Genomic DNA, 17,872 nt, shown 5'->3' with positions numbered 1-17,872 from the left:
AAACCTACACTGGTAATTTTTCTACCTTCTTGCTATTCACAATAAGCATTTCGTCTCAGGTGGCTACACATTTTCGTGCAATGCTAGTTATACAAATGTTAATGTTAGTGCAATATAACTGTTAGTGCAATTACTTTGAAATGTAAAAACGCCCAAAAATGCCTTATATTTATGAGCAAAATTAACTTTTTGTTTAGTTTAGCATCACTTTATGTTATACAGTAATTCAAAAATTTTAATTTTGAAGTTATTTTTGGGAAAGTAGAATAAAAACCGACTTTTTGACGTCTTTTCATTTCAAACACTTTATTCCAATAAATTTGTTGGGTAAAAATTAAATTTCTATACGCACAATACACATGGCTATTATCTTGTAAAATATTTTGGCTCTGTGATTTTCATTGCTCCCGTTATTAGCGATTAATTACATAACACGGGGCTAAGATAGCACGTTACGTGCTTTCCGCGTACGAAAACAGCTTGTATTAAGATAGGGTTCATATATATACACAATGCTGCTCATTGCCAGCAATAAATCTCTTTCTTAGATATCACAAAAAGAGTTCCAATAAACAAGCAAATTAAAATTTTGCTAAAGATATATTTCATATTCTTATACTTGTGCAACATTATTCGTTCATTTTGTCTTCACTGGTACAGAATAATCACAGCCTACCATCGCATTCAGGATAACGTTTCCAAAACGAGTTACTAATGTGTGATTACTAGTTATGCCGGTCTGCTGCATAGCCGAGTGGTGAGAGCCCTGGAACGGCAATCGAAAGGGCGCCGGTTCGACACCGCTCAAGAGCATGCGGCTGTGTCTTTGGCAGGACACTTAAAGGCATGCCTGAAGGTAGACACGAAGATTGGCTTCCTTGCCTTCCCGTCCACTTAATCTAAATCTTCAACCACCGGGTGTAAGCCTGGATACGACAAACAAAACAACTAATTATGCTGAAACATATTCCCACCTTTTCTTACCGACATTATTGAAGAGTAGCTCTATATTTTGTTTTCCAGGGTAATGAAGGCATTGGCGGAGTAGACGGAGTCGACGGTCTACCTGTAAGTTTTCCTTACAAGCATGCTTGAATATCTTCCTGTACTGCAACGATGCAAATGGTGAAATTACATAAATCTTTCGCATCCACCGGAGATTAATATCTTTATATCTTTGCAAGATTTCGTTTCATTTGCATTTTTTTTTTTAAACATTTTTTTTTTTAAATCCTTAAGCTTTGTTGGTTTTATGAGAAAATTGTGGAAAGCGTGGTGTTTCACAAGTTTACGATAATAATGATTGCCGTTACTTGTTTTGCTTTGCTTTTCGGAACCCAGTCTTCAAAACGTATCTTTTCAGAAAATTTTGTAGTGCAAAGTAAATTGTTTTAAAATTTTGAAGTCTCCTAAAAACACTTTATTTAATAATTGTTTAGGGACCTCCTGGAATACAAGGCCCAAGAGGAGAGAGAGGAGAAGATGGGGACAAGGTAAAATGTTGCTTAAAATTTACAGATTTTACATGTTTTCAGCGAAGATCAAAGGTTCATAATTTTCTTATTCGACGGTTTGCAAGTTTTTACACTTCTAAGTTGCATTTTGTTTGGTGGGTTATGATTTAGATTTGCTTTATGTTAGACGAGATTTCTTTCAAATTTGATTTAAATGTCTGTAGCAATATCAAAATATTTCTACAACTTGCGTCAGATGATAGTTTCAAATTGTCGTTTGTGTCTTATGCAGGGTGAACGCGGTGATGTCGGTCTTCCAGGAAGCGATGGAAGAAGAGGTTTACCTGGTGAGAGGGGACCTTCCGGGCCCCAGGTCAGTGGTAATTGTAATTAGTTTTTGAAGTTGTTGTAAATTTATTTAAGATATTTTATCAGCTCAACTGTTGCTCACAACCAAACTGCAGTTTCGAAATTTCATTTTTACAAGTTTAATTTTACAATTTTACAGTTTAACTCAACGCAATGCGCAATGTACTGTAATGGTTACCAAACCTGATTGTTTTGTTTACTAATAATAATGTATCATGCATTGATAAACCAGTATTGTGGGTATAGGGTGGAAGAGGAGAGAAAGGAGGAAAGGGGGAACCTTCCAATGAACTCGGACCTCAAGGAAACCCTGGTCAACGGGGTAGGAAGGTAAATTGGGTCAAAAAATATTAAAAAGACATTTCAATCACATTAGACAGATGATTGATGCTTCCGTCTGGTTGTAATAGATCGACATGTCCATTGATTGTAAGAATCTATTGGGTGTAACATTTCAACAGTTTCAATCTTTTTTAGAGCAAAACTATTTATTTAGGGCGAGCGAGGTCGTAACGGAATAAATGGTTTGAACGGCCCAGAAGGGCCTCCAGGACGCCAGGGTCCGAGAGTAAGTAAAACCTCTAACTATTTAGTGAAAAAACGTCACAAAATTATTTCATTGTGTTATTGTTCTGAAGTATTTTAACTCATCAAGTCTTCCGTTTCAGCATGCAGCATAATGTGTTCGCTTTGAATGTTTGCAACTACAGAAATGTGCAACAGTATTTTGTCATGATGGTAGTCCCAGTCATCTTCAATTTCGTTACTGCAGGGTGAACAGGGGCCAAAAGGACCTCCTGGAAAATTTGATGTCGAATATTTACGTCCGGTCATCATTGAAATCATCCGAGAGCTTCTTCCAGGAGGTACGTAGATTAACATAGCCTAATGTATTCTTTGGATGATTTGCTTTGAGTGTTTTGAGATTTGCTTGTGAGATTTGTATGTTGGTCTACTTTCTATGTGGAAAATTTCCGAACATTGGAAAGTCGTCTTTCTGTTAATATTCCTTTAGTTGTGTGCGTCAGCGATCTATTCCAAATTGTTGAAACAATATGCATTTCTTTACTTTCTGACATAAATGTATAGACAGGTATCTAAGTTCTGGCAAGCTATCAGCTTAGTTTAAGCTATTATATTTAGTAAACTAGACGTGTTATTTTTGATGTGTGACGCTGTTAACCAACTTTAGCCGCAACATATTTTATCTACCCTACGTTGTTGGATTTATTGAGTAGAATTGTTTCTGCCATTCTCTTAGGCTTGCTGTTTAGTTCAGTTTGGTTTTATTTTTGACTATCGCAACGAAAAACAATATCCTGTATGCCAACTATAGCAGACAAGGTAAAAAAAAGGAAGAAATAACAAAGTGAAAACGTTAAGACGTGCTTGGGACCGCAACAGGGTAATCAAAATCTATTGTTCTTTTTCAGATTGCGGTGAGTGAAAATTTTACTTACAAGTGTTCAAAAATTGAACACAAAAGTAGAAGAATGAAGGATGGGGTGACATTAGTTACAAAAATTTTAACACTGTTTCAAAAAGATTTTTTTACAATGCTTGTGTGTGTCATAAGATGCATGATGTATTGTTATGAAAGCAGCTGTGCTGTCTACCTCGTCATCAGTTACTTGCACCCTGCAATTAGCTAACACGTCGTGGATGTGAATTTGCTTGTACACTTAGAGTTTTAGTTTGATTCACTCAAGCTAATTCACGCTAGTCAACAAAAAATTAACAAAAGTTTTTGATGGGAAAAATTTTAAAAGAATTTTGAAAACCTGGTTTCAGTAATATCTTTGGTTTTAGTCAAATTGGTGGGCTTTCCACCGAAGACTTACGTTTTTGACATTTATTGTCAGTTTAACCTTTTGAGTTTAACAGTTTAACCTAACCCTAACCCAAATTTTTTTTCCGATTTTGGTCCGTTGAGGTCCAAATTTTTTTTTTTCAAATTTTCAAAATTTCCCAATTTTCAAAAATATCCCACAGAGATGCTTGGACCTTGTTCAGCAAAAATTTGTAGACATCATCCCAGGGGTGACGTTGGACCATATTACATAATTTTATTTTGCATCCCAGGGATCTAACTTGGACCGCAAAAGGTTAATGTCATAGATTTGTTTGCGGTACGAACAACAGTAGGCTATAGTGAAGAAAGGCGTTCTTCCCGGCTATCAGCACAAGGCTGATTACTCACTAGCACAGCGAGCTGCAGTGACGCTTCGCTAACCAGAACGGTGTAGCTTCCACGCCAGCCATTGAGACCTCCAATTAAACGTTTAAGTTATTTTGGCAGCCGATTGTGCTTGTGCTGATAGCCGGGAAGAACGCCTTTCTTCACATTGACCTACCCCTGGCACCTGCTAGTTGTGTTGGCTCTTTCTTTCCACAAAGATAAGAGTTAAACTGACTGGTAAAGCGGCGGTCGATTACTCAAGTGGCAAGAATACGGTGCGATACTGATGAGCCCAGCCTCATGGGCGAAACACGTGTCTATCGCTGTCTATTCGATGCTACAATCGGCTGCCAAAATAACTTAAAAGTAGGCTATAGCTTTCTGCGGCAGCACTGGAAATTTAGGACTTAATTCACTGTCAGGATAACAATCTTGATAAACAATTACCCAAAGTCTATTGGTATCAGATGAAACTTACACCAACAACTTCAGTGTAATTGTCTGCACAGTAAACTTTTCTTCATAAAATATATAAATAAAACCGGGATGAAATGGCGCAGTGGATAAGGAGTTTGTTTTTCAATAATGCAAACTTGGTTCGACACCCTGCTTTAGCTGGTTGTTGAAAAATACCGCTCATCTCTACCCAGGGTGTAATGAATTGGGTGGGCGTAGTTGCTGAAGGAAAAGAAGCCGAAAGGAACTGGCCACTCTACTCTCGTTAGTGCCGAAAGCTTAGTGTAATGTGAACCTCATCTTCTTACTCCCCCAAGCTCAGTAATTGAGTACGAGACCCCCTTTACCTTAATAAATAAAATATATGGCCTATCTACGTAGTTTTTTATTTTTTATTTCACACCCGGTGGTTGTAGATTTAAATTAAATAGACAAGAAGAAAAAAAGTTTCTACCTTTTTTTGGGCATGTCATTAAGTGGCTTGCCAAAGGTACAGCCGCATGCTCTTGAGGGGTGTCGAACTGACGATCTTGTTAGCGTCGAACTGAGGCTCTCACCACTCGGTTGTGCATAAGAAAGTATTTAAAGATGGTGTGACAAGTTATAAAAAAAAAGCTGAAGTTAGATCTGAAATCAGCGTGAAAGATTATTTCAAACTGTTTGCTTTTAGAGTTGGCTAAAAGTGTTTTTTTTTTGACTAGTGTAATTGCTTGTAAGATAGACAGATGAACCTCAAAAATGAACCTGATTACTATCTTCTTTAGATAAACATTTTAACGAATTTTTATTTGAAACCAAAATCCCTTTCTATACTTTGGTAGTTTTCCATTATCGAGGTGATTATCAAATTAGAATTTGTTTATTTCATTTGAAATACACAGTGACTACACTAACATTAAATCTATTGAAGACTTACGATATAGCCTACCAGTGTACAATTTTGCAAATTCACGTATTTTATGGTAGATTACTGTACTCCGTTTTCTGAATGCTGGTCTAAACTTTTACTTGATTGAATTAAAATTAAGCTTTCAATTGCAAATGCACTTCAGTATCTTCAGCACCCTGCACCCCCAATGATCCTCCTAGCTGCCAAGAATCTGGCATCGATCTTGCTTTCCTCATTGACGGATCTGATTCCATCAATCGAGAAGATTTTGATAGGATCAAAAAGTGGATCTTGCTGACAGTTGATGCTTTCCATCCAGCAGTGCGAGAGATTTCTCCATTTGTTTTTGTTGTCCAGTTTTCTGAAAGAAGTGAACTGGAATTGTCTCAAATGGTTTTCAACAATTCGAAAGAAATTTCCAAAAAGGTTAACGCCATCGAACAGATGAGATCGGGCACGATGACGTATAGTGCTCTGCAATTTGTCAATCAAGTGGTTTATCCTACAATGAGAAGCAATGCTATTAAGATTCTCATCACAATGACTGATGGAGATGCCAGTGAAGATAGAAATATTGCTGCTATCAAGGCGGCTCAGAGGAGTTACGACATGATGGTTGCGGTTGGGGTTGGGTCCAAGGTCATTAATGACGAGCTGCAGGATTTCAGCACTCGTGGAAATGTGTTCAATGTCGACAACTTTGGCGTCTTGGAGGGGATCATATCAGAGATAGTGGAGAATATTTGCTCAGGTAGCTTGGGTACGGATAGATTGCCAAGCAGCAATGTTTTACCAGTTTTATCGAATATATTTTATTAATAATTGTAGCCTGGTAGTCAAAACGTGATTGATAACTTAATTTTGTTTTGCAATGAAACGCACTCTTCATGATGCAATAATTAGGCTTAATTCTTATAACTTCAAAAATAGTGAAATTCAACTCGGTTTTCTTTTAACTTTAGTAGAAGTGCTCTATGATTGCCAGCACTTTGAAATGCGTCTTTTAGTAATCTCATTGAAAAAAAAACTATTTAACTACTGTAGATAAAATTGATAACTTAGGCTAAATTTCATATGTCTGTAAATTTTTTGATTGTCGTTAATTTTACACGAGTAGAACAACAATACGATACAATCAGGACACCCCAATTGTAGTATTGATCTAATTTCTTGTGCTTTTTAGACTTAGAAGCATGGGGTTAAGACTTTATGGTCTCAATGTATCTGTCTTTAAAACTGCACTCTTCAATTGTCTTTGTGTATTGCATGCAGCGCAGCCTACACTATTGCATGTCTCTCAATTTCAAGATAAAAATTGTCTTTGATTGGACCTTTGAATCACTGTGCGGTGGTTTGTGATTGCATGATGGAGCAACACAAAAAAAAACAAGACATTGGTGTTGGCCCGTAGGAACAGATTTTGAAAATGGCCAATGAATGTTACAAAACATCTTAATTTTTAAAATCGGAAGAATCAATATTTTCAAAACTACTTACAGTATATTTGGCCTAGAATACATTTTTTCCTGGTCTGAGCAGTTTTAATCTGTGCAACTTATAGTGGTAGCTTGTGTGAAAGTGGATTTACTTATCAAACAAATGATCAGTTAACAAATAAAAAAATTCAAAGTATAATCTTTTTTGGAAATAAAACAATTTGTAGCCTAACAGCGTTAAATTTATCATTTTTAACATTTTCAACTGAATGGTTGCCCTGTAGGCTAATAACGCTGCCACCGAGTAAAAGACCTTTTACATTGTACTTTTTTGATCTTCTCACATCCTTTGCTAGCTGGATTACTTCAAAGATTGGTTGTGCTTTCTCAAATACCTTATGCTTTGTTAATTTTTACTCTCTTTGAAAGATATTTGTTCGAATTTTTTAATTTATTTTTGTACTTTTCAGAAGAACATGAAGAACCGAGCCCACCCGGTAAGTTGTAGTTTTACATTTTTTATGAAATCAAGCCTTGAACATGTCAGGCTGTCGTTGTGAAATACGACATTGATAAAAAAAATACGCCTGGCGCAAACAACTATTTTGTTCGCTTTGTTTATATTTTTTTTTAACTAAATTGTGTGCTTTTCAGGCGAACAGCCTGGGCTGAAAATTTGCACTTAAACCTTAGCGATTACAAACGCGTCAAACAATCAAAACACAATGTTGTTTTAAAGAAGTCCTTTCTGGCACAGTTCTATGATGACGTCGCCAACGTGCAACTGCCTGAAGTGAAAGGAAAACAACGAAAAATACAAAAATTACCCGCAAAAATTTTCCTAGTGTGTAGAATAAATGTGAAACTATTTTTCCAAACGCAACAAAGCTGACTACGGTGCGTCATTCATTTGGTTTCTCTCTGTGAAGCAACTGAGAATGTTCTTTGGCAAAGTCTTTGGGAGTTGGCTGCGATGACGTCACGTGGGGCTGATAGCTAGACCGAAAAAAAAAACGGATTGAATTTTCCCGCAACTCCTCCAAATCCCTTTACTCTTCTTGCAGTCGTCAAGCGTTTGCGGCGTCATCATCATCATCGCTCTGGTCCTCCTCAATAAGCCAATGTTCATCTTCAGCTTCCTCCAAATAACTTACGACACGTTACCACACCAACAAATTTTGGAAGCAAAACATAACACGTTTGCATCAGATAGACAAATTATATGTGATATTGATGCAAAATAAAGTGTTTTGTTGACTAAATTCAACACAGCTCAGTTTTAATTCACAATCACTAGCATGGTTCTAACGCTAAGACTTACAACCCACACGACAAAGTAAATATAGTTTCATTACCTAGACAGAGTGGCAAAAATATTTGCATTCATCAAATGTTTGATGTTTTTACTGGTATCAGCATGCACTTCTCTTCTCTCTGTACCATATTCTCGAAAACAAAAGGTCTGTGTAATTGTTACATCGATTAAATGCCTTACGACGCTGAAATGATGTAAAAACAACTATTGCCAACTGGGTATTGGTTGCCGGGCTAGATGACCACGTGATAGTCGGTACCTTAGCATTGTTCAACTTAGGCCGAGCAAGAAATCTTTGCATTAGATAGAGAATATACGCTATTCCCCTCAACAGTGAACAAACATGTTGTGTTGTTACATAGACTCGTATTTTTTCTTGTTGCCGAAGCTTTTCCAGATTGTGCGTTGTGTGTGTATTTCAAACGACCAGTTTAACTCCCAATGACAAACTGAAGGGGAAATGTAATAGTGTTTCCAAATTGTAAAAGTCATAAGTTAAAGTTTCTGTTCAAAGCAAGATTTGTGTACGTATTTTGATCTTACGGTGAAAAGTTATAAGATCAGTAGAGCGTCACGTTATGTGTATATGAAGTTTCATGCGCGTTTGTAGGCGCTGTTACTTCATGCTTGTCCTTTTGATTTGGTTTGTACGTGCCGTCATTTTCAGCATGCAAATAAATCTTTAGTTGTATGACTTTTTACTTTTCTTGTGGTTTGGTGGAAAGTATACAGACGAAACCAACAACTTACCAATGAAGTTATATTGACACAGTCAATTTGAAAGTTGTTAATTTTACGTCACAGTATCGAAATTCAAAAATTTGCTAGGTTTGACAATTGCATTTTTGTCTCATCGTTTTCTGTTTTTTGTTGACAGATTTTTTCAATGTGCTACAAAAATTTTAAATTTTTTAACGTAAAATTAATGAGGGCCATTTTTTTCTGTTTAAATGGTGTGTATTTGAATCATGATTTGAAGTAAACTTACTATCAAGTCTCATCAGAAACCATTCTTTTTATATCAAAATTAACAACCAAGTGTGCTCAATCTTGGTTTTGTCATCTTTGGAAAGAGGTAGATCAATTGTTGGTTGGTCGTGCGTTATACGCAGGGCCGTGTTAGCAGCTCCTGTGCTCCCTGGCTGGAAAGCCCATGGCTGTTTAGGGGCTCACTCATTTTAGTACGTTTAATGTTTTTTGACCGTAAAAAAGCTGCCACAGAAGCTCGATAACAGTCACTGGCTTAAATCATGCAGAGCCATATTTACTGCTTCCCAACACCCCGGCCGAGGGCTCACCTCCATCTAGGGGCCCACGCATAGTTAGTTGTGATGTTTCCCGGCTTGTAATTTTACATGTAACATTTAATATGTATTTTTTTTCAATTTTAGCAATATGTTCTCGCTCACTTAGCTCGTTCAGCCACATTTTATTCACTATCCAAGCGACCTTTGGCATTCATAATTTCAGAAGTGGATAAAGGGAGTAAAATGTTTTTGTGTCTCACAAAAAACTAATATTGCCAGGGTAATATTGCAAAGTAAACACTGCTAATTCAAATAGCCCTGTTAATTAACATTTAAGCTGATAAATTTCAGTGTTAATGGAAATAGGTTATACAGTGAAACGTGCCGTAAAAATACTATAGTTGAAGCGAAGGTGGGGGCACCTGAGATAGATTTTCGACGTTTTCGAGATTGGCAGAGTGCAGTTTTCCGATAGTTGAAGTGTTGTTGCCGGGGAATTATTCCATTCATTAAGTGCCGCTGAAACGCGTTTCTCAAGTGCACACCGCGAGAGTCGAACCAGCGCCGCGTGATCTTGAGCCAGGCGTGTAAACACTGAGCTACAGGGCGGACAAAAATTTAAACAAGTTTTTTCGAAATTGTAGGCTAACTGTGATTTTAAACCAAACCTTCTATACCCAAATTCAATTTTTGATGAATTTGGTTGCATACAAAGTGTGCAACATCTTGATAAAAAAACATTGTAGCAACTAAGATTGCCTAAAAAGTGACCAAAGAAAAATCACATTTGTTAAAATTTTCCGTGAGGCATGCCGCACCTCTTGTTCAACTCTGCACCCCTTGCCTGACTTTACTTTTTCTGACATTTATCTTATATCATAGATATTGCTTTGTTAAAACATTGGGCCTTCCCTAACATGTTTCGAGATCCGCTACTGCATTGTCGGTAAATTTACTATTTTTTTCTAAAATACCTAATAGTTTGTTACTTTTTGCTAAAATGATGGATGTGAGTTTTTCCTCTGCAAAAGAGTTTACGGCCATAACCTTACGATTTCTTGTCCTATTTTCAGGAGCTATCACTAAACATAGCGGCCCATTAGTGGCTTTCGGAGGGCCCAAGATAGCGCTCACATGGCCCTGGTTATACATTTGCTTATACCGAGAATAATTGTAAACTTACGGCATCAATTTATTTAAAAAAAATATGGTCATAATATTATCTAAGCCTATTTTACAATAGTCTACAACATCATAAGTGCACTTTTTTTCTGTCAAATTATTTTAAAATTATGTACTTTAAATATACAAAGTTGACAAATTTACCATCTGCAACAGCGATTTGAAAACGTTGATGATAGAGTGTTTCCACATATTTTTTTTTTAATTTCAGAAACACCATCCAGAGGCGATACAAAGAAATAAAAAACCAGTGATGGTTCACATAGCAAATCAATTTTTTTCAATTCTTTGTTATTTCGACATCAATTCGCACTGAAAGACACAAAACTGATTTAAATAATTTTATATGTGTGAAATGCAGCATACTTGTGAATTTAATCAGCACATTTTTATTGTAGTTATAGACGTGATAGCATATGTCGTGCGTTATTTGATTGCTGCTGTAGCTTATTCAATTGTACATTCGAAGTAATTGAGTACTATATGAGCGTAGTTAAAAAAACAAAAAGTATCAAAAATGCAAGAAACTGTGACCGATCTACAGAAGAATAAAAATCACTAATTTTTTTTGCATTTTTACGTTTAAAGTTACGTTCTGAAAACATAAGGTGGTAAATATACTGCATGTAAACTGAATTAAAGAAATAGTGTATAATTATGCCTATATTGCACAACCCTCAAATAAAACGCAATTCACTAACAGACGTCGGTGTTGTCGTGCTCTTCATTCTCCAGGAACCAATTGTGTTAACATCCATTTTGAGTTCATTTTTGAAAAATTTCCATTATTTTATTTAAAGTTATGAGAGAGTTTTTAAGTGTGTGATAGAGTTCTCATCGGGTTAGTTAGCTCTATTCAAAGCCATAACAGCGAAATAATTTCAGGATATATCAGGCGATTGGTTCGATTGTATGAAACAAAGGCATTTTAAGCATTTAAAAATAATGTGCAGTTTTTTGTTGGGTACGTTCAGACGACGACTATGGAAACATCTCCCCATCAGTGTCGGGTAAAAATGATGGCGATGACATTTGTTCATAATTTCCGCCGTTTGGAAATTTTGATGAGTCCAGTCAGAACAAATTAATAGAGAAGTACTATTGGAACAAAGCAGGAAAGCCTGTGTGCTCTTTTCCTATAAACAGTGTCCGAGTGGCAATGTCTTTGATACTCAATTTGAATGCGAGATGCGATGTGGAGACTCTTTGAGTAAGTGAAGTTAGATGGAAGCTTTGATGTTGTAGAAAGTCATAGTCTTAACTGTCTGTAGAATGTTGTATATTATGGCAGATATAATTATGTTAAGACTATGACTTTCTGCTCGAGGGTATGAGCATTATGAATAGGACTTTGGTTGTTTTCATGGAATGGCACTCGTGTATGATCTTGCTTGGTGAGAAAAAAAAACGAGCGTTTGGTGCTTGAAACATTACTAAAATGTAAAGGCTTGAAAGGTTAGGTGGAAAGGCTTGAAGCATTACTAAAATTGCAGGTGGTAACATAATATTCAACATGCCTCTGGAGTTTACTCAGCTTGGCATTTTTTTATTATCATTGTTTTAAGCATGCGTCATCATCTTTTCGTGGGTACCTTCAGCAACACCGTAGCCAATCATGAAAATCTTATCACACATTTTCATTGATACTAACACAACAACATAACATGCATCCTTGCCGGTGAGTAAAGTTGGCTTCGTATATTTGCTTTCCGTACAGGATTTCAAGTGAACTTGAGTCAATTATATTTAGCGATGAAGTAAACATTGCTTGATTTGTATTTTTAAATCGTAATGGCATAGGAAAATTCTAAAAGCGAATTTAATCTAAAAATAAATATGAATTGATATATTGCTTTCCTACGGACTATGAAAGTTAAAAAGCTGTGTATAAACACTTTAGTTGTAAGTTTCAATATAAAAAAGTTATAAAAAGGAATTACTTGTGATTTTCACCAGTTGTTCCCACTTCTCGTCCATCTCCAATACTTCCCACAGCCCCTGGATGCTATAGGACAATGACAAATCTTGCGTTTGTGATGGATGGAAGCTCATCGGTTGGTGAAGATGGGTTTGTCTTCCTTCAAAACTTTCTTACAAACGCCATCTCGGAGTTTCAGACTGTAGGAAGCGATGGAGTACAAATTGGAATGATCCAGTACAACGTTGAGCCTAAGTATGACTTGTTCGTTTAAATCTTACTTGAATTTTAAAGCTGGCTAAGTAACAAAAAGCGTCAGTCAATTATTCCGTTTTTGACTTCACTTTCCTTATGATGTTGCCTTCTCAACTTGGACTGGCGTCATGCCGATCATCATCAATTGCCAACAGTCCAATAACAATCTGCAATTATGATTCACCAGTTTATCAAGTTCAACCAGTTTTTTAATATTTGTTTGTGTAGATATTTTGTCCAGGGATTTAAACGTGATTTTTAGTACTTTGTAATGATTTTTTTTTAAAAAAACTGGTTTAAATCTAGCCTTTGCTATGCTAAATGTGGTTTAATGCTGCAATCAAGGTTTCAGAAAGTGCATACGTTTGCCTAGCTATGCTTTGTTTAATACCGGTACTAGCAAAATATCTTAAATTGAACATTATTATTTTAATATTAGGCTATACAGAGGCTCAATGGAGTTTGATAATGTGACATAAACCTTTGCAACGCACGCCAATGTATTGTTCCACGAACGTCACTAAAGATATTTGTTGTTTTGGTTTTAGACTTGAATTGGACTTTGAAGAATGTACCAGCAAGGATGTTGCTCTTGACACGGTAGATAATCTTAAATACCAGAGTGGAAACACTAGAACGGGGCTTGCTTTGGAATTTCTGGGTCAACTTTACGATAACATCAACCAACCCAGTCGACCTAATGCTAAACGAGTGAGTTGGTAAAGTGTCAACTTTTTTATGGTTTCAAAAGTCAAGGAGGTAACTAAGAGGCTGCAGTAGGAAAAAACTAAAAAATAGCGTAGTCTTCTTCGTATGCACCTTCTTTGCAACTCCAGGGGTCAAGAGACTCTGCCTTTTACCTAGTCAAGTTGGCCAGTGCATACACTACTTACTGTTACTCCTGCGAATCGTGAGGTTCTGCTGTGCTAGAGTCAGAGGCATAACTAAAACGAAATCGAAAAGTGCAAACCTTTCATCAGCAAGCTAAATTTAGAAACTAAACCCATCGACATGTGTCGGCTGCTTCGCATCAAAAAAGATGTTTACTTTTAGAAATGGAGCCAATCGCAGCCCTATAGTCACGCGTGATCTTCCTAGCAGAAACATTCAGTTACGTTTCTAACTTGTTCACCTCTTCATCTGCTCCTTTATATTCAGGTGGCGGTGGTTATTACAGATGGAAGGTCCCAGGATGACGTCAAGACTTATGCATTAGATCTCAGAAACAAAGGTAAAGGAAATATCTCAAAAAGTGTTCAGGTTTTAAAATGTCTTTAAAAACAAATACAAAATAAATCAGTAGTGGGGAAACTGTGAAAAGGCCACACACTCGCAATTTTTCAACACAAAGAACAAATAGCAATAATTCTCATTCAGGATACCTATTTTCTCTGCCACAGAAAATATAATTCTGCACAAGATTCCTCATCACGTTTATTGCCTAATGCCTATCCTATAGGAAGTTTGGTGAAGCTGATAGGACACAATTTTTTCTAGGCTATATTGTGGAGTTTATTTTGCATGTTTAGACCTATAAGTAGGCTATTTATGTATTTAACTTGTCTTTATTTTAAATATTGAAAAATGAAATTATACATTACTTTTTCAATGCAACAAAACCTATACACAATAGGTTACTACGTAATCAAACGGCTGCTTTGACGACCATAATGCTTTGAAAATCATAATTTGTATCATAGGAGTCGTTATATTTGCAATTGGAGTTGGGGAGGCAGACTACGTTGAGTTGGTAGAAATTGCGTCAACACCAACCGCAAATTACGTGTACGACGTAGTGGACTACGCAGCTATATCAAGCATAAAAGACAGCTTGGTTGAAAGGATTTGTAAAGATATCGAAGGCATATACAACGGTGAGTTAAAATGACATTAAAGCTCTTTCTATTGAAGTAGGCTAATAGGGTTCACATACCATCCCTAGGTTCACATAAAGGATTTTCAAAGTCAACCAAACGTTTGTCACTGGAAAATCATGGTTCAAATCTCGTTTCATTGATTAGGCCTATTTGAAACCGTTTTTTAAAAAAACAGCAGTGTTTGGTTAATGGTTAGTCATGCACATTACTGCACGCCACTCGGAGTTTGTAAAAAATAAATAAATAAGAATAAACAAATATAACCTGTCGCTAAGTTGTAGGTTACCCTAATTTTGCAAGAATTTGAAGTAGCCTACGTTAGATAGCCTTACACAAGTCTAGAATTCTTCTTTTGTTCCTTAATCTTAACCTTAAAATAGACATGAAATTTTATTTGCAGCCCCAGGAACAGATGCAGAAGAAGGATTACTTCCAGGTAAATAAACCCAAGCCAGGTAAAAAAATCATTTGCCTGCTTGTTCATGCATAGCCCATTAACAGTGCCGGTCGTTGGGGTGTGCAAACCGTGCGATCGCACAGGGCTCGCAAATCAGGAGGCCCGCAATTTACTCAGAAAATGCAGTAATTTTATCATTTTCAATGGAAAAATTCAACAAAGGAATGAGCAACAAAAAACATAGAGACTCAACGGATGCAACCTATTTCGTCTCCTGAACATTTCGTCCCCTGAACATTTCGTACCCTGAAAAGATCGAAAAAAAAAAAACAGAGCCGAAGTCGTTCATCGGAGTTGCCGCAAACATTTCAAAATTTCTCTCGATCTTTTCAGGGGACGAAATGGGTCGAAGTTTGATTTTTTTACTCCGATTTTAGGGTAAGAAATCGGGGTACGAATTTTTCAGGGGACGAAATAGGTTACATCCAGACTCAACATAGAGACATAGCTTTATTTCCGAAAAATGCCAAAGAAAGCATGATCTTATCCCTTTGCTATGCCACCGGACAGCACCATTTTACAGTAATATTCATAAGCAAATTTTTGTTGAACATGCTCTCAGAATGCCCCAAATTCAAAGTAATTTTTCAAAATTTTCTGGGGGAGACCCCCCAGACTTCCCGCCGCTGGGTGTAGCCTTCGGCGATCACACCGTCAGACTTCGCCCGTCAACGGTCAAACCACCCCTTCCCCTTTCAAAATACCTAGCTACGCTACTGAATTGGATCATTGTCATTGGGGCCCGCAAAGCATATTCCGCACAGGGCCCGAAATACCCTAAGACCGGCACTGCCCATTAACCGCACCTTGTGCTTACTGCTTTTCTATGAAGTCAATTTTTATTTTTGCTAACTAACTGACAAATATTTAAACATTTTTTAACAAATGAAACTGCTATAACCTAACTAATAAACGTGCAACTGTGTAAAAGCCTAACTTCGTTCATTTTCTGTCTTTTTGAATTCCTTGTTTCATTTCATACGAAAGCCAAGCACCACGAGAGAATCAATGTATTTCTCAAATAAAAAAATACTTTTAACAACCTCGAAATCACGTTCTTTGGAGAACGACATTTAAGTAGAAGCAATATCTCATTGCTTTTATATACAAGAAATATTGATGAAAGATCTTTTGTTTAGTTGGAGGAGAAGAAAATGAAACGGAGGAAGGCGCAGAGCCTGACGTGTATGACGGAGGATCTGGATCAAACTTTGATGAAGAACTCATTTAGGCTATTCCTCTCCTTTGAACATTATTTTTTAAAGACCTTGAGATGACAATAAATGTTAAGTAATATCCATGCATAACCTGCAGGCGGATCCTATTAATTCTTCATTTTAAGATAGGCTGAGGGTGACCGAATGTATTTAAACCACAATAAAAAATCGCTAGGCCTACTGAGTAAAAAATCTAGCAGAAAAAATGATTCTATTTGAATAAGAATGCTGATGAAGCCGCCTTTACGCTCTAAGTTTTACAAATAATTTTGTTTAGTTGCCAAACCTAATTCTTTTATTTATACGTAGAAAAAGGGAAACTTAATATTTTGCCTTAATCTTTAGCCTATGATTTAATTCACTTTTACGAAGACGCAATCATACAGGTCAAAAAGTATTTGCAAAAACATGCTCACCACTTAGCTCTCGCGATAGCGTACGCCTTTAGCTCAAGTTATACTGTAGAGTGTAGCCTACTATGAAATTTCATCGAGCCACTCTTTATTGAAACTTTCTTTCAAAAGATAACTTAACGAAGTGGCAATTTATTCTTGTTTTTCAAATTCAAAGCGATTAATGGCATTCTTGCTGCCTTGACAGTCACAAACACAGAGCAAGTTATTTTATGGTTATGAAATGTTTTTCTTGTTTTTGTTTCTATTTCTGAACGTACCCAAGAATGATTGCAGAATGCGATTGGAAGAAGACTGGATGCTCACATCGTTATCAGCATATCGTAGCCAAGCCTAGTTGATAAACTTTGCAAGGTAGTTCATAACTATAGTGAACTACATTTTAAATTGTATGAGATCGCCATGGCTATAACTTATCTTTTTAGTTCGTTTATATTCTTTAAAAAGTTGTTGTGCAATTGTTAATGATAAGTGGCGTGGCTAAAGAGTTTCTTATTGAATTTATATTAGATTACGTCTGCTTCATATCATAATTGCTTTCCCTTCCCCGGATTGTCTTCTGTTGCCGCTCGCTATCTTGTTGCGTGATTGCTCTCGAGTATTGCAGTTGATTGAATCTTTACCCTCGGATTGCAAAAGCATCTTGCAGAGCTTAATCCTGACAGTTTCGCATACGTGTAGAACTGTAGACCAGTGGTTTTCAACCTTTTTGGTGGAACGGAACCCAATGAAACATTCCAAAAGCTCGAGGAACCCCTGTTCAATAATTTAATTGCCTTATGCAAAAAACATCATTTGATCAATAAAATAAAATAGAAACTTGAGCCTGGTGTTTCTTGCACAAGTCTTTAATATTGGGTCATGTGTTTGACAAACACACACGAAGTTAAAGTGTAGCAAATTTATTAATAGTGGCAAACCTAGCCAATATTTGATTATATTTAAACAATATGCATATAATAATAAAATAGACTCTCGGATTTGAATGTGAACTTACGGAACCCCTAGACGTACTGGCGAAACCCTGGTGGAGACTGTAGAGGCTTTGAATCACTAATGCAGGCCCAGTCACTGAGATTGGCAGAGTGAAGTTTCCGATTATCGAAGTGTTGTTGCCGGGAAACTATTCCATCCATTAGATGCCGTTGGAGAGCAGTCCTTAATGTGCGTTGCTCAAGCGCACACCCCGAGAGTCGAACCAGCGCCGC

The 17,872-nt window shown here is 36.7% G+C and overlaps 1 protein-coding gene across 1 annotated transcript in view; it reads left to right on the top strand.

Moving 5' to 3' along the window:
- Window positions 1-17,872, top strand: part of LOC145774029 (matrilin-1-like) — a 27,954-nt gene extending 10,082 nt beyond the window's left edge. The window contains exons 13-26 of the mRNA XM_082585162.1: window positions 1,024-1,068; window positions 1,440-1,493; window positions 1,747-1,827; window positions 2,070-2,153; window positions 2,320-2,391; window positions 2,596-2,689; window positions 5,511-6,098; window positions 7,254-7,280; window positions 12,484-12,700; window positions 13,249-13,411; window positions 13,859-13,931; window positions 14,401-14,574; window positions 14,978-15,013; window positions 16,174-17,872. Coding sequence (XP_082441288.1) covers window positions 1,024-1,068; window positions 1,440-1,493; window positions 1,747-1,827; window positions 2,070-2,153; window positions 2,320-2,391; window positions 2,596-2,689; window positions 5,511-6,098; window positions 7,254-7,280; window positions 12,484-12,700; window positions 13,249-13,411; window positions 13,859-13,931; window positions 14,401-14,574; window positions 14,978-15,013; window positions 16,174-16,265 — 1,800 coding nt within the window. The 3' untranslated portion in view covers window positions 16,266-17,872. The remainder of the gene's footprint in view (window positions 1-1,023; window positions 1,069-1,439; window positions 1,494-1,746; window positions 1,828-2,069; window positions 2,154-2,319; window positions 2,392-2,595; window positions 2,690-5,510; window positions 6,099-7,253; window positions 7,281-12,483; window positions 12,701-13,248; window positions 13,412-13,858; window positions 13,932-14,400; window positions 14,575-14,977; window positions 15,014-16,173) is intronic.

This window comes from Aplidium turbinatum, chromosome 7 (assembly GCF_918807975.1).
Source record: "Aplidium turbinatum chromosome 7, kaAplTurb1.1, whole genome shotgun sequence".
Taxonomy (NCBI): domain Eukaryota; kingdom Metazoa; phylum Chordata; class Ascidiacea; order Aplousobranchia; family Polyclinidae; genus Aplidium; species Aplidium turbinatum.
The sequence above is the reverse complement of the archived record's forward strand: the minus strand, read 5'-3'. Positions and strand labels throughout refer to the sequence as shown.